The sequence below is a fragment of the Odocoileus virginianus genome, chromosome 4 (genome assembly GCF_023699985.2).
Source record: "Odocoileus virginianus isolate 20LAN1187 ecotype Illinois chromosome 4, Ovbor_1.2, whole genome shotgun sequence".
NCBI lineage: Eukaryota > Metazoa > Chordata > Mammalia > Artiodactyla > Cervidae > Odocoileus > Odocoileus virginianus.
Genome location: NC_069677.1, coordinates 66429502 through 66441677, shown reverse-complemented (window position 1 = coordinate 66441677; position 12176 = coordinate 66429502). Strand labels below are relative to the sequence as shown.

At 34.1% G+C, this 12176-nt stretch overlaps 1 protein-coding gene across 1 annotated transcript in view; it reads left to right on the top strand.

Moving 5' to 3' along the window:
* SLC25A36 (solute carrier family 25 member 36) overlaps positions 1–10912 on the top strand; it is a 39470-nt gene extending 28558 nt beyond the window's left edge. The window contains exons 5-7 of the mRNA XM_020903516.2: positions 3261–3327; positions 5744–6033; positions 7040–10912. Of these exons, the coding sequence (XP_020759175.1) occupies positions 3261–3327; positions 5744–6033; positions 7040–7233 (551 nt within the window). The 3' untranslated portion in view covers positions 7234–10912. The remainder of the gene's footprint in view (positions 1–3260; positions 3328–5743; positions 6034–7039) is intronic.
* The last annotated feature ends 1264 nt before the right edge of the window (positions 10913–12176 follow it).

Sequence of the window (12176 nt, the reverse complement as noted above, 5' to 3'; positions counted from 1 at the left end):
GTTTTTAATATATTTCTCTTCAAAGGTTAGGTGGGCTTTGTTCTTACAGAAGTTAATAAAAAGTACTGAAAATGCAATACTACAGGTATCACTCACTTAATGAAATAGACATTTTCAGCAAGTTTATTATGTGGATTTCTGTTGTTCTGGTTTTTAATTGGTTTACATTATCAAATAGAATTTTAAATGAAACAAAACTTTAAAAATTACATTTAAAAGGTTTTTTAAACTTTCTAATAAAATATTAACCATATTACTAATAGTATGACCAGTATATTGCCATTTTGCTTTTATTGACTGGAGCAATACTGATTCTTTTTAACCTACAAATAGATAAGTCAGTTTTAATATTTAACAGGGTGCTCAAAATATTAATATGATATAGCATATTATCAAAAAGTCACAAAATTTAAATGCCAAAATAAAAGTAATAGGAAATGTCTAAATTTCAGGGGAGCCATTCCCAGTATCTTTCTGTATGTTTATCTTAAAAGAAGTAGGAAGGTGTTTAACTTAAGCTGTTTGTCAGCTTCAAATCATCTTACCATATATAATTCAAAGTTAGTAATAAATTTGTTTCTTCATGCTTGTTTGATTTTTTAACTAATAGATTATGTTTTCTAGATTTCATTTAGCCTAATACTATCTCTGTAATTTATTAGAATGTTTTCAGTTAAGAGAATGTGGTAGGACCAGAGCTGGTAAAGGAACAGTAGCTAAAAGACTTGTGGATTATACATCGATTCTTTTCTTTAGCTTAGTGGTTTGCTGACAGCGAGTCAGGGTGTTTATTGAGCTGGCCCTTCACTGGGAGAGAGAGTCCCCGCTGTAGTGAGCGCCGGCCCTCTGGGGACGAGATGATGTCCTTCTTTCACTGAAGTTTCAGTGTGTCATGTTCCGTAGGCCAGTCTGTATCTGGAAATGAATTTTAGTTAAGTGAGAAATACCTGTTGTTTGCTTCCTATCATTGTTTATTAACATGTGCAGAGCATAATTAAAACTTAATTATGGGTAATTAAAATTTTATCCCTAGTAATAATTACAAATATGTATTATATAATATTTTTAAGTTTTCATATATGGGGTTTTTTCAGCCTCTAACTGAGGAATTTCAGACTTGGAAGAGTGTTCATAAACTTAGGTACTCAGTTTATATTTTTAGACATAGAACTTTATTTTTTTAGAAAGCTTTGATGCTTGTTTGCTATAAGCATACCCAGTGTTAGGCTTTCAAAGTTTAATAAAAAGCAAATTTTTTTTCTTAAAATTTCCACAGAATAACTAATAAAAACTATTTTGAGTAATGCAGAGTATTTTGTTGGTTTGTGCTGCTTAGCAGCCTTTTGTTGACAAACTCCTAATATTATTGTACAGACATTTAGCTAATACAGATATTTAGGTTTAAAAATAAAGGATTATTAAATTAGGGGTATGATCTGAATTCTGATGTCAGGTTCACATTTGCTTTAGAATGTAATTTAAATATGTAATTTAAATATACAATGTAATTTTAATATCTTTAGTTTGACTTTTTCACTTAGAAAAATGAGATTCAAGAGACTTTATTCCAATAAAGTCCGTAACTTTATTCTCAGTTAAGCCAGGCCATGCACAAATCTATTCCAAATAAAATATTTAAACTGATCTGGTTTCATAGTTTTCTTCTCTTTCCTTTTATCAAGAATATATGCATGAAAAGAACCTTTTAAAACATCTTCCTGACACTCTGTCCAGCACATTCAATTTTTATTGTTTTGGTACTGGCTGATCCTTACAAAATTGTTGATCCCTTTCTAGTTTTATATGTATGTATGTAGCATTAAAAGCACTTAAGAGAAATGGAGACTATATAATCATTAAAATTTTATTAAAAGAGTTAATTAAACCAAACTTTTATTTCATTTATCTTAGTTGATAAGAGATTCAATTTGAGCATCTCTTTGTGAAACATCTGGCTATTTCTGCAGTATTATAATGGATTAAAGGAGTAAAATTTGAGTTAGCTAATGATCTGACATTATAGAAGGGGAAAGAACCTGTGAGACTAAATTCCAATTAGTAAACAATGTAGTACCACATCATTTGACTTTACTAATATTAGTGTGGTGATTATATTTCAGAGCCTTTCTAAAAATAATGTACTTGATCTGCTAATATTTGATTAGAAAGTATTAACAGTTAAGATCCTTAGACATTTTTGAATGTAAGTTTTCCCTGAATTTAAAGGCCAATTGAATAAATGTAGGTTGATGAAAGGTAATTCTATGAAATTTGTGTAGCAGCTAATCTTAAATATTTCACAAGCATTATATTATGAAAACCCTGTTTTGTATAGATGAAGCAATCTTCCTAAATTTCCATCATCAAGATTGCATTTCATGTGCTATTTTTCCATAGCTCTAGGAAGATAGCAAGTAAAAGATACACACTAGCCTAGAAACCTACAAGAGATCTTAATTTACTACCTGAAATGAGCCACCTTAGGGGACCACCCTTCCACACTGATAGTTAATACATAGTACTTTAGTTTTAAAGTATAATAAAGCTAACTTCTACCTTCAGTTTCTCTCTTCAGTGTCTAAAAGTGAAAGGGAAGTTCTGATTTGTAACTTTTTATACTTTTAAGTTTTTATATGTTTTTAAGCGGATGAAAAAATAGATCTGCCCTTTTTAATTCTTTAACAGAAACCATATCTCTGTGAAACCATTATTTTAACAGTATTAATAAGTGTATGATTACATAAAGTATTCATAAGGCCAAACAATAATTCTTTGTCATATAGTCAACTTAAAATCAAGTATTGGTAAATGCTGACGTTTATGTAGACTCCATTTTGAACTTAGTGATTTGTGGTGTTAGTTGGACCCCAAGTAGCTGTTGTAGAGTTTGCATGCTAAAAAGCCCTAGAATACACAAAATTTCTGTGTGTCTGCAAAAATGGGTTTCTAAATTTAGAGACTAGAGGGTGCCCAGAGGGTATTCGGAATGTATTGGAAGAGGAATTATATATAATCAGATTTTGCTCTTAAAAATTTTTTTAGTTATGAGTCAGAATTTGAGACTAAATTGAAAATAAAGTACAAATGTTCATGGTTGTGAATGGATTTGTAAAACAAAAGTGTAAAGCATACATCAGTTTATAGGTAAATATTTATATGCATTTTTTAAAATATAGACTTACATAAAGTTTTAAAAAACCTTGGGGTTAATAGTGTGTTCTTCATTTTTACCAGAGTTCATTTTAAACATGTTTGTTTAGGTTTTACCGCAATCACAGCGACCAACCCCATTTGGCTTATAAAGACTCGATTACAGCTTGATGCAAGGTATGTTAATTCATTAAACTTGGCTTCAACTAAATTTTTTCTATAAATTTATGTCAGTGAGATTTCAGTGCCAGGTATCTAACCATGTTTTTGCCCTCATTTGCTGCTGAATTTGTTTGTTTTATTTGGTTTTGAAACTTAGGTGTACCATCAGACGCAAAAGTGATGTTAATAATTTACATGTACGAGAATTTCTAGGAAAGAAAGTATATTATGCATTGTGTTTTTCAGTAAAAGAAGAAGAAAAAGGACCTCTGTTGACCTAGCTCGAGCAGTGATACTTTCATTCACCCCATGTGTGATTATAATCAGCCCTTCTAAGTACCTAAATAAACTAACTTACATGATCAGTGAGTCTAGACTGAGTCTTTGAGGATCGTTGCTCAAACTCAAGAACCTTGTACAGCAGAGTGTTCTGGCATGGGATTTAGCTCTCATGTATTCATGAACTTCATCTGTTATCCCCAGTCACTTTATGGCAGCAAGATTCATTCATTCAATACATCTGTAATGAGCAGGTACTGGTAGGTTCTAGAGATATCTCTGGAAACAGTGGGGACCAATTTAATGGAATAGTCAATGAATGGTTTTTTAACCCATTTTAAGCAGAGGCATTCGTCAGTGCACACCTCATATATCTTTAGGTTTAGTGCCTGTGGCAAGTTCTGGGAACTGAAAGGCCATAAGTGGTGTGGCTTAGAGTCCTGCAATCTCAGCTCCCATTGGCCTTCAGAATGAAGGATGGGGAGAGGGTAACACTTTTTTAACTAGAGAGATGATCCTGTCTGGTGTGTTGTAATAATAATCACATTCATAGTTTTGAAACTAATTTAACTCTTCAGTCTGGAGTAGGCTATGTATAAAAGAGTTTCACTGTTTCTTATATTTTAGGGTTTGGGAAGTCTAGTGTTATATCTTGTAGATTATAAATAAAACTGATATAAGAAATCATTAACAATTATGCCTGCTTAAAGATCTGTTTTCCACCTTTTGTCATGTGGAATTGTATGTCACTTGGAGACTTGAAATGTCTAGTCCTTGTTTCATCTGGAATAATTTTTAGTGAAACCTTAAGTACAATGTTATGGCAAGACTCAAAGTTTATTTCTAAGTCAGAGATGTGAAAGGTAGTGGTAGATAAGACAACCCAAAGGTTAAAAAGTGTGAGATGCCAGTCTGTATTGTACTGTTGTAAACTACAAGGGGTATGTATGCTTCAGTATGTTAGAGGGTAGATTTAGGTGAAAAATGATAGTAAAGCTAGCACAATTTTTTAGGCTTAGGAGTGGGGTTGGGGTAGTAGTGAAAGGTTGTTTTGAAAGTGTGCTACCTTACAACACTGAGACTGAGAATAGAGCGGATGTGTTTGCATGTTATCCTGTAGGACTTAGAGGTCTCTTAACTTCCTTGTAAGAAAGAATCTGACCGCCGAAACTAATTACAGTTGGTTGCATGGATCATTCAACAAAGAAGGTATTTATTCTGTACCATTAGTTGAGGATAGTTATTCAAGACAGTTACTAGTTTATAAAGTTGGAGGAATCTGTAGGTTATCAGGTAGGTGTCTTAGTTGTTTTTTTTATTTTGTTACATCATAAGCAGGTTGTATATAATTTATAAATAGTTAACTTTTCTATTTCTTTCCCTGTGGGTAGAATTTAAACCCATTTCTTAAAGATAAAGTTCTATTGGGGGAATCATAGTGAAGGTAATAAATGTTTTTATGAACTCAAAATTATATCCAAGAGTAGATGCTGCACCCTTAAGCAGCACTAAGAAAGTTGTCTTGGGCACAGTGCTTAAAAAATACTTGATAACTGTAGAAGTACTCATTCACTGTTTACTGAGGTAAAAGAGACAGCCATTACCTTCAAAGGATCATAGAAAGTTTGACTTAAATTTACCCAGTCACTTTTGGGGAGAAGTTGGGTGGGCTTGGAAGAATTCCTCAGGTGCACTGAAATTACCTTAATTGTACTTCCTAATATTCTGTTGTCATTGGTGTCTCAGTCGTTATTTTTATGTGTTATTAAATGCTGAAGAAATCTTCTCAACTTAGAACTGCATTTAATATAATGTGAGGGCTTTTTATTTTGTTTTTCTCTTGAACTGCAGTCACAGTGGATTTGTTGCTTATTCCTGCAATACAAACTTCAGTGAAACTGAAGGTTCAATGTAGTGTGTTTTGCATTCAGTAAAATAAACTACATTATAAGTTATCTGTCTGATATGACAGATTTGAGACAAAAGAGTAGGAACTCTAAATGTTTTTAAATTCCCATTTGTGCTTCCTCATGAATTAAAGAGGGTTATTCTTCAGTAGAATGGCCTCTTCCTATATATTGTATTTACTTTATTTAAAAACCTGTACTACTTTATTTATGTTAATAAGATTTTTTCCCTTTTTGCCTTTCAGGAACCGTGGGGAAAAGCGAATGGGTGCTTTCGAGTGTGTCCGTAAAGTGTATCAGACAGATGGACTTAGAGGATTTTATAGGGGCATGTCTGCTTCATATGCTGGCATATCAGAGACTGTTATCCATTTTGTTATATATGAAAGTATTAAGCAAAAACTACTGGAATATAAAATTGCTTCTACAATGGAAAATGAAGAAGAGTCTGTAAAAGAAGTGTCAGATTTTGTGGGAATGATGCTAGCTGCCGCCACCTCAAAAACATGTGCCACAAGTATAGCATATCCACATGGTAAGAGGACGAGACAGTGTATATTGTTACTCAGTTGCTCAGTCATGTCTGACTCTTTGCAACCCAATAGACTGTAGCCTGCCAGGCACTGCTTTCCATGGGTTTTCCCAGACAGGAATACTGGAGTGGGTTGTGATTTCCTTCCCTATGGGATCTTCCCGACCCAGGGATCGAACCCACATCTCAGGAGAATTCTTCACACTGAGCCACCAGGGAAACCCTGAATGTGTTTAAGTAATCCATTAACTCTGAAATATTTTCCCACTTCAGCCAGTGGCCCATTTTTTAGAACATTTTATCATTTTACTGAATTATAGTATAACAAAATACAGTTCATCATAATGGAATTAAATATGTATGAGTAGCATAAGGCTTTTTTCCCCCTTAGATTTGTTTATATTTGTTGCTGCATGAGAGCTTTCTTAGTTATGGTGAGCAGAGGCTACTCATCGTTTTGGTGAGCTCAGGGGCTTTTGATTGCGGTGTCTTCTCTTGTTGTGGAGCACAGGCTCTAGGCGCTCGCAGGGCTCAGTAGTTGCAGCACATGGGCTTAGTTGTTCCTTGGCATGTGGAATCTTCCCTGACCAGGGATCTAACCCATGTCCCCTGCATTGGCAGGCAGATTCCTATCCACTGTACCATCAGGCAAGTCCTGTATTCATCTTTGATACCACCTGTATTCTCTTTCCTTTTCTACCTTTTTTTTTTAATCACATCTTTTCTCCCTTTTATCTATATCGAGTATGCAACAGATACTTTTGTTTATTCTGCCTTCTACAATTCAGGAACCTGTGAAATTTTATAATTAATATGCGTGATTTTAGCTAGCTAACTTCGGAGTTTGGTGTTGTTAAAATAACTAGTGTCAGCAAGTTACATTTTAAAAAATCACTCACTTATTCTGAGCTCATGCTTACAGTCTGATAAATGGAGTGTGCTCAATATTAGGAGGGTATAAAGATATTATTGACATTTAAATAACATGACTTCTTTTCTTCCTATACAGAAGTTGTAAGAACAAGACTGCGTGAAGAGGGAACAAAATATAGATCCTTTTTTCAGACATTATCTTTGCTTGTTCAAGAAGAAGGCTATGGGTCTCTTTACCGTGGTCTGACAACTCATCTGGTGAGACAGATTCCAAACACAGCCATTATGATGGCCACCTATGAGTTGGTGGTCTACCTGCTCAATGGATAGCACCGCCAAACTGCTGTGCTATAAAGAGGGAAGACCAAAAGAGAAATTGGACCATGGAGTACCAAAGCCAGCATGGTGGACAGAAGGAAAATAGTGTGGGAACATGGAACTATGCCTAAGTGAAAGTTTGGTTGTAGAATTAAAATAATTGTACCCACATTACTTAGTCTTTTTAGTAATGTGAAAAAAAAAAAAAAAACCATGGCTGCCTCCCAAGAAAAAGCCTCTAGAAGCACTCCTTCCTCAAAATTGCCATTTTCTCTATCATGTCCGCAGGATACCGTTGGCATTTTGTTGATTTATGGCAACCAGAGTACAGTGTTTATTCCATGAGCACTTTCCAGTCTTCTAGACAAAGCCATCCATAACTATATACTAGAACTATCCAAAGAAGGTATTAACAGTCATAAATTTCTAACTTCCGGCTTCTATATAGTTCCTATGAAATTGGAAAATAACGATACTAGTATTTACATTTCCTTGAGAGGATTTGGCACTGTATTTTAAAGTTAATTGTTTGGTATTAGGAGTCACTGTCTTTGACAAATGAAATAGTGTCTAAATATTGTGCTTACTTTTAGTTTTAAAATGTGTTGGTTTCTACCGCTCACAGGTGTGTTATGTTCAGCCCAGTGTGAACACTAAAATTGTTCAGTGTATCAACTCAAATGGTAATAGTTTGGGACAAAATAAGCCAGTAAAATGTTGATTCTTGGCCATTTCGACAACTTGAGCATGTCCTCTTATCTTGTCTAACCTAATGATACATGAATGAATGCAATGTCTCTTCAGTGACTTAGTAATTATGAACTTGAATTATCACCCATCAAACCTAGGTACTGCTTCTGGATCTTTCTCTGGTTTCACATTAAGAATTTGAATCTTTAGATTATTTCTGGAAAATCTCCATACATTGCATTTATTTAGTAGAGAAAATGGTAATTTTCATCTTTGCCCTTAAAAGGTGTTTTTCTTTTTAAGGCAACATTATAAGTATCTGGGGCAGCATAAACATTTATAGAAGAAGGGCCTCTGTTATCTGATTGAGTGGATAGTGATCCTAATTGACTTATAGTTTAATAAGTGAACAGTCTCCTTTGAATAAGAAATTTATTCCATCCTAATTTCTTGAATAGTAAATCATAAAAAAAGATGCAAGTTAATTCAGATTAAGTGTGTTAACAAGTGATAGCTTTTACATTTTGCTATTGAGATCAACTGCACCTTTTAATACTGTAAGTGTATTATATGTATGGCCCTTATGAAGATACTTGCTGTAAGTCTGTAATATTAAAGACCTTTGCTTATGATTGTTGCTGTACTGGTGTATGAAGCTTATACCATTAAACCCCAGTGTGGTACTCATTTCAGCATACATGAACTGTACATTGTGTGCAATGGCTGTATCTTAAGAATGACTCTTTGTGAATGCACTTTTGTGGCCTTTTGGGAGGTTGGGGGGAGTGGTGTGAGTAGGAGAGAATTCCCATGTTAGATTATTTTTTTAAAACATTGGTTAATGTATTAGGCAGAAACAGTATTCATAACATTTTTTTCTGGGATTTAGGTATATTGTTTGGGGGATCTTTAATATAAATGTTTTAAGTATTCTTATGTGTACTGCAGTGCCCCTAACATAAAAAACATAGCATGTTGCAAGTTTTCTCCCTGTCACCAGTGAAGCACAGTGCCCTGTTAAATTCCTCCACCTTCTTAACTTCCTTGTAATCAACAGTAACTGGATGTTTTTGAGGTGCTTTGATTGGAATTAGTATTCCAGTCTATTTGGAGACCAAAGGCAAATTCAGTTTCATTACCTTTGGGATTATTCATATCTTTTATGGTAAATTTCAACTTTGACATTTATTGTGAGAAACATGCCAAAAAAAGAAAACAGTAATAGGGTTTATAACTTAAATCTGTAGAGAAAGTGTCAACCTATAGTGTTTTGATTTTCAGGTGCCGCTTATACTGCCTAATACAGTGCCATTTGCCTTGTGAAGATCTGTAAACTTTAGTTGTGTCGAATGTACAAGAGACTCTATAATCTTAGTGATCTGAATACCCACAAATGGTTAAGAATGATATGAAAACCAGCAACTAAGGAACATCTTATTTAGTTGTAGCACATTCATAACAAGTGTCCTTCAAGGATGAACTCATATTCTGTTTCTGTTTGTATTTGTTTTGACCTTTTAGTGCATTGTATTCAGCTTTTAAAAGTGAGTATATTTCTGTGCTGGAAGAAAAGGATCTTAGAGTCTCAGACTTTGTTTCTTTGTGCAACAACTGGAAAGAAGCGATGATGTTTAATTGTTTTGTCCCCCCAAAAGCACAGTCTGCTGCAGTTTATGACAGATAATTTAACAAAAATATATATATATAAATTGTATATAAAGTCTGTCTCTGAAACATTTCTTGGGATTTTTTTTTTTAATTTGTGCAAGCATTTAAAAAGCAAACCACACTTAAAGCATTGAAATTTTTTAATACTGTTTAATTTTCATCTATCAGATTCTAACTTTATTACTGTATAGAGGTAGTCAGCACTCTTCAAATTGGTATGTACTTTTATTTGAGAATCTTCTCAGAAAATTGAATTGATCCTTTCAGTTCAACACGGTACATATTGAAGAGCATATTCATAGAGCAGCAGATAAGAACTCTGGTACTTCTGACTCACAGAAACAGTTTACTTGATTTCAAAGTGTACATCTGAGAATCACCAACCTGTGATTGTGGGGTACCACACAGTGCTTTTAAATCCAGGGAAAAAACTGTGTCACCAAAGCTTTTGTCTTGGTTTTCCTTATGTGTGTTACTTTGCGGAACCAATCTTACTAGATGGGACCCGCAAGTAATTGATTTTTTTCAACTGACACCAAGAGAGAATATTATTTACATTATTTAACCATGTCTCTGTCTCCTAAAACCAAATGCCCATTATGGAATAGCATTGTTATATTAGGAATAGCTGAGTTTGGGTTGTTAAGAAGAATGAGTGTTTACTCTTTAACTGGAGTATAAATATGTCAGCATTTTTTAGATTTAGATCACTAAAAATATTGATTTGACCTTGAAAGAATTAAGTGCTAGGAATCAGTTTATCCTTTAATCTTCCAGCATTGTCCGTGCTGTCTTTTGTTGTTTACATGCTCTTCTGCCCAGACTGTTGGTACCATCAGGACCCCTTTGGGGCTGGTGGATGTCATAGTTCAGCCTTTACTGATCATGACTTCAACATTCCTAAGAATACAGATATTTCTAAATGATTTAAATTGGAAGGGGATTTTAATTAAATAAAAGTATTTAATACAGTGTACAAACTTTCAGCTTACACAAATCTCTTCTCCATTGTGCCCTTATATTTCTCAGTCTATACTCTTGCTTTTTCTGCTGTTCCTTTTAGAAACTGAAGATTCCTCTTTTACTACGTTTTTGTGTTGTTAAACATTTTGAATGTGTACCCCTGCATATGTGAACATTTAAATTATGACCTGTCAGTTGTAGCTAAATAATCAACTTCAAAGAGTTGATATTCTTTGACCATTTGTGTGAGGTTTGCTATTCTTGAATTCCTGTATGTGGCTGTAAATTATGTGCATTTACTCTGTATTTATGTTAACTGGCTGAATTTTGAGTTGTTAAAATTCAAAAAATTAAAATATGGTTATGAAAATAGTGTCTCATTTTTTAGTTTTTATATAATGTGTCCTAATATTCTGGTATAGTAAGAATATATACTTTCTTACAATTATGTGTAGAACAAAAGTGCATTGCCATTTTTTTTCAAGTGTTAGTGTCCTACCTGCTAGACTTAGTGACAGATGTCTGTAGCAATTAAAAGGTCAAATGATCCCATTCTTAGTTTAGGAAGAAATTTCTAATTTCATCCTTTGAGAAAACTAAGAATATTAATAATTAAACTGGAAAAGAGCTGGAAACTTGTTAGAATAGGAAACCAGGAAAAATTTGCCATGTTCCTTTTCTCAAGTTTTGGAATTGTTTGGCCTCCTTGCAGTATTCTTTCTGGAGACTGAAATAGTGTATAGAGTGAAGATACTGACAAAATAATGGTTGAAGTTGGTATGACTTAGCTCAAATGTCCTGAGTTTAAATGTTGTGAATGTTTGTTCACTACCAGTTATCAGGAGCTGTGATAGAGGAAGGAATCTGAATTTATGATTTCTTAAGGTATGACATCTGTACAGCTGATAAAACTCAGGCAAGCAAGCAAAGTGTAGTTCAGTGGTTTCCTTTGTTTTCTTAATTTTTTGCATTGCACAGACCAGATGACTATATATGGAGTCAACTCGGTAAATTTGTCGATTGCTGTGTTTATATAGTAATTTCCCAACAGCCTATAGATTGGGTGAATAGACACATGGTATTCAAGGGTTTGTTAGTTACAGCTGGGCTTTTTTTAATTTCAGTGTTCTGAATCTTTGTCACTATACTAGGTTATTCATCAGCACTTCAGATGACACTGAGATGATGTTTTAAAAAACTATAAAGATAGATGGGGATTGGCTTAGAATGAAACATTGGGGAGTAATGAGAAATGGAGCTCAGTTTGTAAATTGGAAGAACATGGACTGCCTGAAGCTGATCTATATAGAGCTTGGATTACATCCTGAGGCTATTCGAGAAACAATTTTTTTCTCACCAAAACGTGCCAACAGATTTTATAAACATGAGGTTAAATTTGTCTTAGTTGGGCTGCCTTCAGTTATACTACCTGTGAACCTCAGGCGTGTCCTGTGTTCTCTGAAGTGTGGCGATTAGTTAGTTCTCTTAGAAAAATCTGGAAATGTTACCAGGAAGAAAAAATAGTATTTTACCCAGACTTTGAAACAAAGATGGAAATTTGACAGACTGATACAGGGAGGGGTGTTACTTGAAGAAAAGATCAAAGTGTTCTAACGGCCCATTAGGAGAAACAG